The sequence below is a fragment of the Theropithecus gelada genome, chromosome 7a, assembly GCF_003255815.1.
Source record: "Theropithecus gelada isolate Dixy chromosome 7a, Tgel_1.0, whole genome shotgun sequence".
Classification (NCBI taxonomy): domain Eukaryota; kingdom Metazoa; phylum Chordata; class Mammalia; order Primates; family Cercopithecidae; genus Theropithecus; species Theropithecus gelada.
The window spans coordinates 40716895-40733831 of NC_037674.1; the positions used below are offsets into that span (position 1 = coordinate 40716895).

Sequence of the window (16937 nt, forward strand, 5' to 3'; positions counted from 1 at the left end):
GACTGGGAGTGAGACATTTGTCCACAGAGATCCCTGGGCTGCCCCTGGCTCCCACACTGTCTGCCTCCTTCCCCCTCCTGTCTCCAGGCCTTTGCTGGAGGTGGACGAAGGGCTGCAGCCCCACCCAGCCAGGCAGGCCCGGAGACAGGAATGCTGCTTAGCCCAGCTGGCCAGACAGGGGTGACTGTTTATTCCCTGATGTGAGGAACATCTCAGGCAATCAGGGGGATTTGGCTGCCAGCAGCCCCTGGATGCAAGGTCTCAAAAATTTCAACTTAATCAGAGCAGGCTGATGGCTTGAGCAGGCAGTGGGGGTGGAAGGGAGGGGCTATCCCCTTCCTGCCCCACATTCAGTGCCATGTGTGCCTCTGGGCTCACCTCCTGGGTCTGCAATGATGGGGCTGGGAAGGTTACAGGAGATGAGCTCAGAGCTCTGATTGAGTGGGTGTCAGGGGACTTCCCATGGTATCCACTTCTGACATTGCAGGTGCCTTCTGCTCACAAAACGGAGCAGAGCTCACAACCCCAGCCTGGAAAGAGAACTCATTTTCTATCCACTAGGCCTGGTGTCAGCACTCTTGTCTTCCTATGCCACCAGCCTAGGTCTTCTTTGCTCAGACAGCCCCTCTAGCTGCAGTCTTGCACCTGCTTGCCTTTTTTTTTTTTTTTTTTTTTTGAGACAGAGTCTGTCTCTGTTACCCAGGCTGGAGTGCAATGGCGCGACCTCAGCTCGCTGCAACCCCCGCCTCCCAGGTTCAAGCGATTCTCCTGTCTCAGCCTGTCCAGTAGCTGGGATTATAGGTGCATACCATGTCTAGCTGATTTTTGTGTTTTTTTTTTTTGAGATGGAGTCTCGTTCTATCGCCCAGGCTGGAGTGCAGTGGCACGATGTCGGCTCACTGTAAACTCCGCCTCCCGGGTTCACGCCATTCTACTGGCTCAATTTTTTGTATTTTTAGTAGAGACGGGGTTTCACCGTGTTAGCCAGGATGATCTCGATCTCCTGACCTTGTGATCCGCCCGCCTCGGCCTCCCAAAGTGCTGGGATTACAGGCGTGAGCCACCGCGCCCGGCCGATTTTTGTGTTTTTAGTACAGATGGGGTTTCACCATGTTGGCCGGGCTGGTCTCGAACTCCTGACCTCAAGTGATCTGCCCGCCTCAGCCTCCCAAAGTGCTAGGATTACAGGCGTGACCCACTGCACCTGGCCATGCCTGTCTTTCTTATTCCTGCTCTAGAGTCAGCCCTGGTTCTGCCTCTTTTCACCTTGCACGAGTCACCTCCAAACCTGTTTCTTCTGTAAAATAAACAGAATAGTATCTGCCTTGCAGGGATATTGTGAAGATTAAATAATTCTTTTAATATGCACATCATGCAGGAGGCACTTGATACACAGTAGTGTCCTTTTCCCTCCTCCCTTCTCCTACTGTTGCAGACTGCATCTCTGGTCTTCCTGAGGGCCAGGCCACTCCAAAGTAGTTTATAGCCACAGCCCTGGTCTGGACTTGGGCTTGCTGCTTCCGGACTTTGATGTGCCCTGGGGTTTCTGAGGCCAGAAGCCAGTCCAAGCTGACCGAAGGAGGCACCTTGAGACTGAGGCTGCAGAAGGCCCCAAAACACAGTGGCTTTTGTGTGTGTGTTTTTCCCATCTCTTATTTATTTATTTAGAGATGGAGTCTCACTCTGCTGCCCAGGCTGGAGTACAGTGGTGCGATATTGGCTCACTCAACCTGCGCCTCACTGCAACCTCTGCCTCCCAGGTTCAAGCGATTCTCGTGCCTCAGCCTCCCGAGTAGCTGGGATTACAGACGTGCACCACCATGCCTGGCTAATTTTTATATTTTTAGTAGAGACGGGGTTTCACCATGTTGCCCAGGCTGGTCTCAAACTCCTGACCTCAAGTGATCCACAGGCTTCGGCCTCCCCAAGTGCTGGGATTACAGGCGTGAGTCACCATGCCCCTGCCTCCCATCTTTTATTTTGCACAGGTTTGATTGCCTTGTGGGAATAGTCCAGGGGTCAGGACAGTCAAACTTCATCAATCCAGACTCACTAGTTTGGAATTCATACCTTTCTATAGTTAACAAAGGATTTACATTAGATATAATGATGCTCCAGGATGGCAAAGGGTGTCAGTTAAGATCTACCCACGTTTATTCCCTCTAAGACCCAACTTACTCTGTTAAATAAAAAGGAATGTATTGGTCACCTAAGTGAAAATTCTGGCTTTAAGCACAACCAGATTCAGAACTCAACATCATCAGGGCAGCAGCTCTGCTTTCTACTGTGTTGGCATCAGTCTGAGACTTTGCATGGCAGCAAGATGGCAGCCTCTCACATTCAGGACCACTAGAGATGCAAGTCTCTTTTCCAGGAGCCCCAGCAAAACTTATGGTTCATTTTGATGAGATACTATTATCTCATTAAAATATATGAGATACTATTATTACATCAAAATGAGATACTATTATCTCAAAACTCATGGCTCATTTTGATGAGATACTAGTTGGGTAACAGGCCTAGGTCTGAAGCAATCACTGAGGCCAGGAGAAGGTAACTCACTAATTGGCTTGGGCCTGAGTCAATGCTCTACTTGTAGAGTGTGTGGGTGGCAGTCAGTCAGCTTTCCAAGACCAATGAGAGTGGGAAAGGGAGTTGGTTCCCCAGAGAGGAAATTGAGGTATGGTACCAGGAGGGTGAATGAACCCTGGGTGACAAGAACAACAGATGGCCTTATCCAAAGGAAATCGATGGCCAAAGAACTAATAGGACAAATATTTTTCTAGCCCTTTAAAAATATAATTGATGTGCTAGTTTTAAATCCCTACAGACCTCTGATAGGCAATATATTATGGGCTCATTTGGGATAGCCTGCACTTGCTCAAGAATAAAACTGTGGCCGGGCACGGTGGCTCAAGCCTGTAATCCCAGCACTTTGGGAGGCCGAGACGGGCGGATCACGAGGTCAGGAGATCGAGACCATCCTGGCTAACACGGTGAAACCCCATCTCTACTAAAAAAATACAAAAAAACTAGCCGGGCGAGGTGGCGGGCACCTGTAGTCCCAGCTACTTGGGAGGCTGAGGCAGGAGAATGGCGTGAACCCGGGAGGCGGAGCTTGCAGTGAGCCGAGATCCCGCCACTGCACTCCAGCCTGGGCGACAGAGCAAGACTTGGTCTCAAAAAAAAAAAAAAAAAAAAAAAAAGAATAAAACTGCATCTTTAAAGCAGCCTGCGATCCATGCTTCCAATAAATTGAGACTGGCCTTCCTGACCCACCAGTGGGCAGTTTGACTAAACTAACCAATGTCACCAGCGATGGCTGGAAAGCCTGGCAGCACCACATGCTGTTTTCACTGGGGTCCTCCTTTGGCCAAATGGGGTTAGAGCAAAGTTTGATTCCAGTGGCCCCACCCCTTGACATGGTCAAAGCTCCTGCCCTTGAATCCCTAGTGATTTCTCTTTCACCACCCTCCCCTAACTCATTACTAAAACCTGCTCTTAGGGAGGCTTTGTTATCAGTCATTTGCACATAGGTATGAATAAGTTTCAAGTTTAGACTCTCTCAGGATCATCTGCACTTTAAATAAAACGCAAGGCAGCTGGGCACGATGGCTCACACCTGTAATCCCAGCACTTTGGGAGATCAAGGTGGGCGGATTACCTGAGGTCAGGAGTTTGAGACCAGCCTGGCCAACATGGTGAAACCCTGTCTCTACTACTAATACAAAAATATTAGCTGGACATGGTGGCGCGTGCCTGTAATCCCAGCTACTCGGGAGGCTGAGGCAGGAGAATCACTTGAACCTGGGAGGTGGACGTAGTAGCGGTGAGCCGAGATTGCACCACAGAACCTCAGCCTGGGAGACAAGGGCGAAACTCTGTCTCAAAACAACAACAACAACAACAACAACAACAACAACAACAATGCAAGGCACTGTCCTTTCTACCCCACTAACCTCAAAAGGTATTTCTGGGGAAACAGCAAATGGGACTCCCTGAATTCAAGCAACAAATGTCCACAACCTTCTTTGAAACCCCCACTCATCCACAATGTCTTGTCAATGCATTTTTTTTTCCCTCAAGTCTAATTTCATTCTCTTTTTGCTGACATTCAACTATTACCCTCTACTGTGATAGGGAAGTTTCTTGTATCCTTGTACCCCTTTATTCACTCAACAAACTCTTCTCCAGCACCCACCATATCTTAAATACTTGGGTATACAAAGACTGCCTAGTCACTGTCCTCAAGGAGCTTGCAGTTGGATTTTAATGCAGGAAACCAAAGTTTTTATTTGTCTGTCTGTTTGTTTATTTATTTATTTATTTATTTATTGAGATGGAGTCTCTATTTATTGAGATGGAGTCTCTCTCTGTCACCAGGCTGGAGTGCAGTGGTACAATCTAGGCTCACTGCAACCTCTGCCTCCTGGATTCAAGTGATTCTCCTGCCTCAGCCTCCTGAGTAGCTGGGACTACAGGCGCACACCACCACACCCGGCTAATTTTTGTATTTTTAGTAGATAGGGGGTTTCACCATGTTGGCCAGGATGGTCTCGATCTCCTGACCTCAGGTGATCCACCCGCCTCGGCCTTCCAAAGTGCTGGGATTACAGGTGTGAGCCACCGCGCCCGGCCTAATTTCCAGATTTTTAACACAAGCAAAGTCTAGCCCAGTGGCTGATATAAAGTAAGTATTCAATAAATGTTGCTTCCCCTTTTCAGGGCTGCAGTATGTGGGCACTACAGCAGAACACTGGAAATTTTCAAAAAACCCTTTCCAGTGGACAACGGCACCAGCCAGAGTGGGTGGAGATGGTGGTTTCTATCTTTACTTGGGAATGTCATGATTTGTTTTGGATGCTCCAAATGTCAGGTTGGAGATGCATGCAAAGGAGAGGGGCTTATTCTAACCAGATCAGGGCTAGAGGCAGCCCAGGACACTGTCTCCATGGTGCACAGCTCCAGACAGTTTGGAAACACACAGAAACCCATCCAGAGGCAGGAGATTGACAAAGGCAAAAATAAACAAAGGCCAAGAGATGGAAAACTCATGAGGTGGGGCACAGTGGAGAGGAGGGTAGTGGGGAGAGAGAAAAGTGGGGGCCGTGGAGGGGGCTTAGAGGGGTGTGGTCCTGTTTTTGTGTGAGCTAAATCCAGCCCCAGGGCCTAAGAATCACCATGGCAACGGGATGAATGCTGCTGACTCCATGCCAACACAAACCTCCTGGGCTTAGCAGGAATGGGCTCAGATGCGATGGGGCCACGTTCTCAAGAAAAATATCTGAATCAGGCTATTTAAATCACAAACTCTCCACCTCTCTCCCGGTTTTGTAGGCAATCAGTGTTTAATGAAATGAACAGAAATGACATGGAACCACTTCCCCTACTCTCTCTCTCTCTCATACACACGTGCACTTATTCCCATAGAGCAAAACTCTTTCCCTTTCTGGTAGAAACTGACAGCTCATGGGATGCTGCACATTTTCAGAAGCGAGGACCTCACCTGTGAGAGGTTCCCCCTTACAATGGCATTAGTGACAGAGGACAGATGGGGTTGCTTTTCATAAGACCTAAGGCAGCTGGGGGCCCCTATGAGGTGGCTCCAACTAAACCACTTTTACCTTTTCCAGAGCGGCTTGGCCTATGGGATCTCCCTGAGATTTAGGGTTGGTGCTAAATAGAATGTTCAGTCTTGTGTAGGGCTTGTCTCCTTCCTGCTTCTCCATTCCCAGGTACCCAGAGGTCTCACGCTATCCCCTAGTACACTAGTCCAGCGCTAACTCATCCATTAGACAGAGGAGGCACAGTGCCTAAGGCCCACATTGCAAAAATGTTTTGACTTCTTTTAAAATTAGAAGAAAAAAACTTTTAAGTGGAAGAAAATGGTTTAGTACATATTAATATATTCATCTTTATATCAATGCAGTAATAAAATATAATTTTAAAGAGTTTTTTATGGAGGAAAGGGGGCCCAGAAAGGCAAAAGTGCCCAGGACCCATGGAAGTCATAATGTGGCCCTGCCCTAGTCTTCCCTCCTGCCCACTCAAACCCTCTAGACTCCAGAGTTTTCCTTCCCCTATATCAAAACGTACCTGCTACCTCATGTCCCTCCACTAACCCTGGAGCTCCTGGAGGGCAAGACAATTCTTTATGTATCCTCTGTGCCCACAGTCATATCAGGTATTGCGTTACCATTTCTTCTTTTTGCGGGGAGGAGGGTTGGAGGTGGGATATATGGGGTGGAGCAGAAAATTCAGAAAAAAAAGACAAGGCTAGGTTTGAAACAAATATTGCCAGAATGAGAGGCCCACTCCTCAGCCCTGCTCTCTAGAAGTAAGCTAATGTGACAGCAGAGTCAAGCCAAAGCAGGGGTTCTTCACTTGAGACATATGGCCAGGTCTCGGGGAGCAGAGAATTCCTGGAAACTGCAAAAACTTCCCATCTATGCAGTCTGACTTTGTCCACATCCCCTATACTGAACTCCACTGAAACTGTTCCTGCTGAGTTTGCCAATATCTCCAATCCAGTAAATCCAACAGACACTTTTCAGGTATAACCCTGGTTTCTCAGCACCTTTTGACACTGCTCATCTAGCCCTCCTCTTTGGCTTCCATGACACTTTGCTATCTCAGTCTCCTCCTATTTCTCTGGTCACTACTACTGTCTCCTTTGCAGGCTCTCTGCTCTGTTGGGCCCTTAAAAATAAGTAATAATAATAGCAGCAACTGATACTTATCAGTGATTTACTCTGCACTGGGCACTACAAAAGCATCAATCCTTTTTTTTTTTTTGAGACGGAGTCTCGCTCTGCCGCCCAGGCTGTAATGCAGTGGCCGGATCTCAGCTCACTGCAAGCTCCGCCTCCTGGGTTCACGCCATTCTCCTGCCTCAGCCTCCCGAGCAGCTGGGACTACAGGCGCCCGCCACCTCGCCCGGCTAGTTTTCTGTCTTTTTTAGTAGAGACGGAGTTTCACCGTGTCAGCCAGGATGGTCTCGATCTCCTGACCTCGTGATCCACCCGTCTCGGCCTCCCAAAGTGCTGGGATTACAGGCTTGAGCCACCGCGCCCGGCCCAATCCTTTTAATCCTCAAAGTAATCCTAGATCTGTTCTCCAACCACCAGCTACAGTGAATCTTCTAAAAACCGTATCTCATCATTTCCTTGCTTAGAACCTTCTAATAGCTTTCCTCTGCCCACAGTTTTTAAAGTCTTTCAAGATCTGGTCCCTGCCTACATCTTCAGCCTGATTTCTCATCACTGCCTCTTCCTTTACAACCCGCCTGCTTTTAGCTTCTCCAAGAACTTCAGGTCTTTGCATGTGCTGTTCCTACTGCCTGAAACATTTTTCCTCCACTGTTTAGCCTAGAACCAATTCCTCTGGGGGAAGGAGACTGGTTATGTGATTGACACTGAAATCAGTCTGCCAGGTTCAACTCCCCGCTCTGCCACATCCTAGCAATAAAACCTTGGGCAAGCTATTAAATTCTCTGGGACTGGCTGGACATGGTGGCTCACACCTGTAATTGGGAGGCTGAGGGTGGATCACTTGAGGTCAGAAGTTCGAGACCAGCCTGGTCAACAAGGCAAAACCATGTCTCTACTAAAAATATAAAAATGGCCAGGCATGGTGGCTCACACCTGTAATCCCAGTACTTTGGGAGGCCAAGGTGAGCAGATCACTTGAGGCCAGGAGGTCATGACCAGCCTGGCCAACATGGAAAAACCCTATCTCTACTAAAAACACAAAAATTAGCCGAGTGCGGTGGCATGTGCCTATAATCCCAGCTACTCAGGAGGCTAAGGCAGGAGAATCGCTTGAACCCAGGAGGCAGAGGTTGCAGTGAGCCGGAGGTTGCAGTTAGCCGAGATTGCACCACTGCACTCTAGCCTGGGTGACAGAGTGAGATTCCATCTCAAAAAAAAAAAAAAAAAAGAAAGAAAATAAAAATACAAAAATTAGCCAGGCATGGTGGCGTGTGCCTGTAATCCCAGCTACAGGGAGGCTAAGGCAGGAAAACTGCTTGAACCCGGGAGGCAGAGGTTGCAGTGAGCCAAGATCGCACCACTGCACTTCAGCCTGGGTGACAGAGCGAGACTCCGTCTCAAAAAAAAAAAAAAAAAAGTGGATAAGGCCTATTGTGAAAATTGATCAGTATAGTAAGGTGCCTTGCAATGTTACATGTGTCACCTGAGTATTTTCTGACCCTAGACCATGTTAGGACTTCTTGCCAAGTATTTCCCTCAACTTTATAATACCATAAACTCCCAACTTCACTCTTGAAATGTTTGTCCATCTGCCCACCTTGCCAGGCTGGCAGCTCTGTGAAAGCAGGGGCTTTCTGACTTTGATCCTGCTCATATTCCTAGTGCCTAGCATACAGTAGGTACTCAGTTTGTTAAGTCGTTAAGTAGAAATCCAACACCTCCTAGATATCATATCCTGGTGATATATGCTCTCCAGCAAAAAGCTAGTTTGAACAAGGAAGGATGGAAGATAAGGTTTTTAACGATAAGGCATACAGGGCAGACTCATGCTGAGGCTGAAAGCATTCACAAAGGCAACTTAAATCATTAAGAAAATATCTTTATTTATTTTGAAATGTTCCAATAATCAATGTAAAAACTGTGGTAGTGGCTCTTTCACAACTTTACAAATTATAGAAAAATTATTTTTCACCTTCTTTGCAGAAATCTCACTCCCAAATTGTACAGGGCTCTATTATGGCTAAAACCCAGCAGGAAGAAGGGAGCAGAGAATACAGCAAGCAGGGCTCTGGCTCTCTGGGTGGCCAGAAGGCTTTTCCTACACATTAAAGCCCAGGTTGAGTCCCAAAGACCTGTGACCCCCTCTGAAGGAGGCTCCATTCACATGGTTCTGTGGCACACTGAGGCAGGCCTCTATCTCGAAGGCCAGTTGGCCACAGAAGGCCTGAAAGCATGGCACTCGTGGTTGCAGGCCACAGTCAAGGCAGCTTTGTGAGAATGAGAACAGGAGGCAAGCCTATAGTTCAAATCCCTTTCTCTAAAACACAGCCAGGAAAGAGGCTGTGGACACTGGCCAAACAGTGCACTAGGTTTAGAAATTTCCCCTTTTACTCAGCTCACAAAGACTAATTTGTCAAACAGCTATTAAAAAAAAAAAAATCAGAAAACAAACACTTGGTTCCATTTCAGCTGTAATCAGCAGTTGGTAATTTTTAGAAAAAGATGACTTGAGTTGCTCATTCAGTCTGTATTTTTTGTCAGGCCCCTAACTCCTTTCTTTCCCATCCATAGTTTTTTGGGGAGGCGGGGAGGTACAGCTCTAGGAGAAGGCTGTTTGTTGATTTGAGAAAACTGTTAAAATGTTTTGCACTCACATACAAAGGCTGATGGAATTCAAAAACGATCCCACTGATTTTTATGAGAAACATGACTGTTCCTCTTGGGTGTCTCAAGTCAAAACAAGGCAACCGCCTAGTGATTTATAGTTCCCACATTTTCCGCCTTCCAGAAGGCATTAGAGAAAGGGCCAACCTCCGCCAGCAGAGATTGTAAACACACCACTGACAGCTTGGACACTTTGTTTTTAAATGCAGCAGGGCTTTTTCCTTTGGCCCTGGCTGAAAAGCCAACTCCCTAGGACAGTTTAAGAAGGAGCAGATGGAAGCGCTCCCCTAAAACCTAAGAGTGAGGGACTAGTAGTCCCCGTTGACTGGAGTGTGGCTAGGAACATCATCAAAGGCAATCGATACATTTAGGACATACGAAAATTGTCCTGTGGTTCCCCAACTGTTGGCCCCTAGGCTCAACCCAGCTGGACATGAGGCATAGGAGGTACAGAACAAGTTACCATAAGGCACATAGTTGAGGTAGCCCTCACACCAGGCCCAGAAAGATTATCTTTTTGCACGATTCCAAAAGTGTTGGAAAGCAGAGGAGTTGATGACACTCACTATGAGCAGCAGCAGCAGATACAGGGATATCATGACGGTAAACCAATGGCTGGAAAACCAGGAGAGCTGGCTCGAAGCCCTGTTTAAGAGGGAAAAAAGAGTGGTGTTGGCAAAAAGAGAAAAACACTTTTTTTTTAAGTGTGTACTACAAGTCTGGCTCAAAGAAGACAAAATGATGAATTTCATCCTCTGCCTGAGCCATGAAATGAAGCTTCGTGCCTCCTCGCTCAAGAAACCTAGGGCTGTTTGCCCGGGCACTGACACGCCTTTCAACAGGATATTTTCTAAATGCGCAAAGACAGCTATGCAATGAGCTCATCCTGATCTTCCCATTTGCAGCTCCTCTTTTACCATTTACAACCCATCTTGATATCTATAACAATGACCTAGCTCAGGGTGTCTGCCCAGATGATGGCAGGTGGCAGGTTATTTAGCTAAAGTCTTTTCACTTTTAGACACATGCAGATATAAATCCAAGCTGGGGAAATCCTCTTTGGCCCACTAGGAGATGATCTAAACCACCCAAGTGTGTACTAAAGAGAGGCTCCAGGGAGAAGTGGGAAAGGAATGGAATTTTCAAGGATAAAAAGTCAGATGATTTTAAACCAAAGCATGATGTCACCCAGACCCAGGCAACTTATGTCGATTTCCCAAATTTGGGCAGGGGTCTAGAGGAGACTTTACTGGTTTATGAAGTCTGGAAGTATGGAAACCACTGGTGTGTACAAGCAGGAGTGGGGATTATTTAAAGTGACCCCTTCTCCTGTCATATCTACTCACCTGCTGCTGGCCCCTGCAAGAAGCACCAGCATGGATTCCAACAATGCAACAAAATCTCAAGAGTGGCCCCAAACCCTGGTGAGCCCCACACATACTCCCACACTGCAGAGATGGAACTAGGCATCCGCCAAAGCTGATAAGGTCTGAAGGCCCACATCTGCTATTGAGTTCAATGCTCTCATTTTAGAGATAAAGATGAAGCATCTCAGGTCCAGAGAGGGGCAGTCGGTGGTTCAGCAGCCACTGTGGGAAGCTACTGAGCCAGCCTGTGCACAATCCCACCCAGTGTCCAGTTACTGCCCTGCCTCTCAGCTTAACCTCATCGGTGGGTCTCAGACTGCAATCATGGGCCTAGTGGCTAAGGGGCCACACTGTTTAGGGCAGCCAATTTGGACTCAGTCAGTCCCTCATGCTATTTGTGTTTACCAATCTTTCTCTCTTCTCACTGGAATATAGTCCTCTTAGGGTCGAGACCACATCTTCTTCAGCTCTTATCTCTCACCCCTCACTGTGTCCAGCATGGTGCTTTACATACTTAACCCCTAGCGGAAGTCTAAAGCTGGGGGAGGGGAGGCTGATACCTACAACAACTAAGAAAGTCAGCACTCTGAATACAGCCATTAGTTGTTCTCCTGGACCTTACCTCTTGGGTGGCTTCTGTGAATACACCAGGAGGTACTTCACTCGCAGGAGCTGGTTATTGGTGACCACAAAGTACTTGGGGGGGATGTCTCCCCCTTCACTATGTTTGATTCTCGCTCGTCTGCGGTCTATCTCCTTGGAATCTGAATAAGGAGAGTAAAACACACCTTCACTGGGGGGAAATAGAACTAAGGAAGCACATTATGAATAGAAGTAAGTCAAGCCTCCTGGTGCTGAGGGGGAAGAAGGCCTGGCAGGCTGAGGAACAGACCTGTGTGTGCATAAAGCAGCACTGAAAAAACTAGAGAATCTGGCAGGCAGGCAAATGGGAGGCAGAAAAAAGGAGTAGGAAAATATAAGAGAAAGAAGGAAGAAAAAACAAAGCTCAACTGAGTGGGGAGAGCAGAAGGAAGAAGCAAATTGATGGCCATAGCAAAGAAATACGCTGGGACTGGGAGCTAGGAACAGGACTTGATCTGAACACGCTTCTTAACAGCATTTTATACATATATATATATATATATCTTTTTTTTTTCTTTTTGAGATGGAGTCTCGCTTTTGTTGTCCAGGCTGGAGTGCAACATCGCAGTCTCGGCTTACTACAACATCCACCTCCCAGGTTCAAGCAATTCTTGTGCCTCAGCCTTCCAAGAAGCTGGGATTACAGGCGCCTGCCACCACTCCCGGCTAATTTTTTTATTTTCAGTAGAAACGGGGTTTCGGCCAGGCGCGGTGGCTCAAGCCTGTAATCCCAGCACTTTGGGAGGCCGAGACGGGCGGATCACAAGGTCAGGAGATCGAGACCATCCTGGCTAACATGGTAAAACCCCGTCTCTACTAAAAAAAATACAAAAAACTAGCCAGGCGAGGTGGCGGGCGCCTGTCGTCCCAGCTACTCGGGAGGCTGAGGCAGGAGAATGGCATGAACCCGGGAGGCGGAGCTTGCAGTGAGCTGAGATCCGGCCACTGCACTCCAGCCTGGGTGACAGAACGAAACTCTGTCTCAAAAAAAAAAAAAAGAAACGGGTTTTCACCATGTTGGCCAGGCTGGTCTCAAACTCCTGACACCTCAGGTGATTGGCCTGCCTCAGCCTCCCAAAGTGCTGGGATTACAGGCGTGAGCCACTGCACCTGGCCTTAACAGGCATTTTAAATGAACCATTCTGGATTTGAGGTTCTTAGAACATTTATCTTCCACCCTTCATACCAAGACTTGTTTTAAAACAAACAAATAACCCTTTTCTTTTAATAACACAAAAAAGCTCTACAAAAAACAAAGACGACCAAAGCTGCGTGACAGCAGAGGTTGGAAGATTTTGTTGTTTAATGTCACGGTTTGCAAACTTCCTAAGAATTATAAATGCAAATATCCATGCCGTCTGGTTTGGAGGGTGGTGTCAGACCTGGGCCTGCATCTCAGAATTCCAGTTGTTTTACATTAGAGGCCAGAACACTTTTCTGAATTCTCTTGGAACCAACAAGCCAGATCTTTCTTTTTTTTTTTTTGAAGTCTTGCTCTGTTGCCCAGGCTAGAGTGCAGTGGCACAATCTTGGCTCACTGCAACCTCTGCCTCCTGGGATCAAGTGAGTTTCATGCCTCAGTCTCCCAAGTAGCTGGGACCACAGGCACATGCCACCACACCCAGCTCATGTTTTTATTTTAGTAGAGAGGGTGTTTCACCACATTGGCCAGGTTGGTCACGAACTTCTGACCTCAGGTGATCCGCCCAACTTGGCCTCCCAAAGTGCTGGGATTACAGGCGTGAGCCACCGTGCCTGGCCCCAATAAGCCAGCTCTGGAGACTGGAATGACAGTTCTGTAACTCTTCTGCCTTTGAGGAGAGCCACACAGTGGTGGGGGGAGACAAGGCGAACAGTCTCAGGGACACAGTAGGGGAGTGGGAGGAGGTAGCTGGCTAGTCATCACTCTGGAGAGCCCAGGACTCCCCAGCGCCTTGGCTGCCCTTCACATCCTGGAGGGCTCTGGCACACGCCAGTGTAGATTGGAGGGTCTGGACCCAGCGCCCTTTGCTTCATTTAGCAAATATTTATTGAATATCAAGTACGTACCAAGGCTTTCTGCTGATACCAGGTGCCCAAGAATGAATGAGACCTCATTCCTACCTTCAAGGGGCCCATGCTCTGGCCTCATCATTCACTTTTTTAAAAACATAAAATCTCTCCTCCTCCCGCAAAGCTTTCCCTGGCTGTTTGGACCCACCATGATTACCACTTCCTCTGAGCTGTCTCTGTGGACCTCATCAGCCTCCTTACCTGGCACCCCCTACCTACCCCCTTGTAGCGAATGGTCTCCATTGTGTGTTCAATCTCTAAGAAAACTGCTCACTCCCTGGGCAGGACTCTGTCCGGCACTGCCCTGGATCCAACCCAACCCTTGGGCATGCAATGGGTGCTCTACCCAACAGCTGGGCCAGCAAGAGCCTGCACACCCAACAGAGGCCTGTAACCCAGGTCTGGGCCAAGTGCTCACTCACCCTTCTTCTTGGTTTGGCACTTGACGTCCGGATGGTCAATGACCTCACACACGGCCACACAGCTAAGGATGGGGCCAAGGAGGCTGTGCTGCCACCCGTGGCCGTGGGGGCTGTATATGAGGGCCAGGCTCAAGTCACTGGTGAGGTAGGTCCCCTCTCCGAACAAGGATGTCTGCAATAGCAAGGCCAATGGAAAAGAAACACAGATGGGTGAATGTACAGTGGCACGACAAGACGACACAGGTCTCTTTTCAAGAGTTGTAAACACAGAATTTATAACCCCCACCTTTGTCCCCCAACAAGACACAGGATCAAATAATCCTGTGATATCATCTTAGGGTTATTACTAAACACATTCCTGCCTGACAACAGTTTAACTGATTGTGGATTTGGCCATCTGGCCTGGCAAACTAGCAGTTCCTTGTGGTCAAGGCTGAGTGAGAAAAGCATAGGTATAAGCATCCAAACCGACCTCGGTTTGAATCCTCCAGCAAGTGGCAAGTTATATAAACTCTCTGTGTCTCAGTTTCTAGATCTACAAAATAATGTTACTAGTAGCTCCTTTACAAGGTTGCCAGTGAGGATTAAATGAGGCAATATACATAAAAGAGTGGGACACCTGGCACATGTAAATAAATGAGGGGCCAGTACTCCATTGCAGGCTTTTATGTTCTAGTATATAAAGTAATTCCTGTTACATGAATGCAGTAAGCATGGTTACTCTGATGGGCTTGAAATGCAAAGTCACACCCTTAGGTACAGGGAAGGGGTCCCACCTGAGAAGGGAGGTAATCTGAGTCATTACTTGGAAAATAAATGAGTCTCTCACAAATAAAGAAAAACAAAAATTAAAAATAAACACATTAGAAATTAGTCTCAGGCTGGGCGCGGTGGCTCAAGCCTGTAATCCCAGCACTTTGGGAGGCCGAGACAGGTGGATCACGAGGTCAGGAGATTGATACCATCCTGGCTAACACGGTGAAACCCCGTCTCTACTAAAAAAATACAAAAAACTAGCCGGGCGAGGTGGCGGGCGCCTGTAGTCCCAGCTACTCGGGAGGCTGAGGCAGGAGAATGGGGTAAACCCGGGAGGCGGAGCTTGCAGTGAGCTGAGATCCGGCCACAGCACTCCAGCCTGGGCGGCAGAGCGAGACTCCGTCTCAAAAAAAAAAAAAAAAAAAAGAAATGAATCTCTTAGACCAGAAACTACAACCAAATGAGGGAGGCCTACATGCAGGGCAAGGTACGTCTTACTCTTTGTATTGGTGTTGACCAAGAAAACATCTAAAAATCTAGGCAGCATCTCCCTAGTGGTGCCCTCCATGAGGAAGCATGCCAGGTGAAGGACCTGTAACTTGAGGCTACAGCAGGCATAGTGAACACATCTTTGCCCATGGTAGATGACCAATAGTCAACCACAATCTCCAACACAGTAATATCAAGCATGGCACTTATTCCTAATGATCCAGAATCCTCAACTGAACATTCCAGGTAGCTGCTACCAATGAATGGACACTGACACTCAAGTTGAAATTCATCTGCTATCCCTGGGCCACACGATCAGTATCTCAAGATGATAAGCGGACTTGAATAGCTCACAGAAGAACATCTTGGCCGGGCGCGGTGGCTCAAGCCTGTAATCCCAGCACTTTGGGAGGCCGAGACGGGCGGATCACGAGGTCAGGAGATCGAGACCATCCTGGCTAACACGGTGAAACCCCGTCTCTACTAAAATACACAAAAAACTAGCCGGGCGAGGTGGCGGGCGCCTGTAGTTCCAGCTACTCAGGAGGCTGAGACAGGAGAATGGCATGAACCCGGGAGGCGGAGCTTGCAGTGAGCTGAGATCCGGCCACTGCACTTCAGCCTGGGCGACAGAGCGAGACTCCGTCTCAAAAAAAAAAAAAAAAAAAAAAAAAAAAGAATATCTTATGCTCTGGAATTGAGAAATGTTCTTTTCAGTGGCACCAGGCTTCCAAAATCCTAAATCTATTAAATGAAGCTTAGGAGAAATGAAACAAACCTTTGCTTGGCCTTTGGGAAGCTCTTTGCCAAGTTAGGCAGGGTCTCCATCTCTCAAAAGCTGACACAGACCTTCTCCAATGACACTGGACGCCCTCTGATCTGACCCCACATCCATTCTCTGCTTATGCCATCATGTGTTCACCCTTCCTTGAGAACCCCATGCAAGGCTGCCATGAGCAGTGGTGCACAAGAGTGGGAAGCTCGGTGTATCTCTGCCATGAAAACAGTATCAGTATCAACTGGCAGATGGACTCCCTCAAGCAAGCCCTTCATTGAAAACCCAGGCAGAGGAGGCCATAAGAGGATTGATATGCTTTACCAAAGCATTTTTATAAGATGCCTGTAAGCAGCAAACTCCTTGGGGCACTGAAATGAAGGTTTAGTGTACAAGAGTGTAATCCGCAGGCAACTTTTCCAGGCCAGTACCAGTGTAATGGGGAAGCCCCCTGGATTCCAGTACCCTGGACATAATGGTACACTGAGAGCCAGTGGTGGACTGAGAGACAGTGACTAACTGTCATCCTTTTACACTAACAAGCCCGTCATCCTTAGCAAAACCCAACGACATTAATCAGATACAACAGGGAAATGTCTCCAGTCTCAGGGCGGCAGCAGCCACAACTGAGCCCATGGCTCATGGAGCCAACTCGTCACAGACAAGGCAGATACTGCCATGACTGGGGGAAAGGCCTGAAGCTCCTCCAACTACCCTAGGTGCCCATCCATCAGCATATAAAAGCAGCAACCTCTTCCTTGGTACTTAGTACACAAAGAGCCCTTTGCATATATGAACTGTTTCAATCCTCTGACATATGAGAAGGAGGGTAATGGTGTCCTTTTTCACAGATGAAGAACCTGAGGCTCAGAGAGTTTAATTTACCTCAGGGCCATAGAGTTGCTAAATAGGTCTCTGTAGCTCCAGGGTCTGTCTCTAATGCTCCTCCTATGCCTGAAGGGTAAAATAAAGGCCTGCAGAGAAGTGGGTAGGTGACTCTGTTTTGACTCATAAAAATGGGACAAAAGAAGCTCAAGCCAGGAGGGAAAGGACCTCTGCT

The 16937-nt window shown here is 47.9% G+C and overlaps 1 protein-coding gene across 3 annotated transcripts in view; it reads right to left on the reverse strand.

Moving 5' to 3' along the window:
* Positions 1–8568: 8568 nt before the first annotated feature.
* PARP16 (poly(ADP-ribose) polymerase family member 16) overlaps positions 8569–16937 on the reverse strand; it is a 31861-nt gene continuing 23492 nt past the window's right edge. For 2 of the 3 annotated variants that reach the window (XM_025390842.1, XM_025390840.1), the window contains 3 exons: positions 13858–14029; positions 11364–11505; positions 8569–10019 (listed from right to left, as the gene is read on the reverse strand). In XM_025390842.1, the coding sequence (XP_025246627.1) occupies positions 9884–10019; positions 11364–11505; positions 13858–14029 (450 nt within the window). In that variant the 3' untranslated portion in view covers positions 8569–9883. Of the gene's footprint in view, positions 10020–10720; positions 10724–11363; positions 11506–13857; positions 14030–16937 lie in introns of all 3 variants that reach the window. The other variant, XM_025390841.1, reaches the window with a different exon arrangement.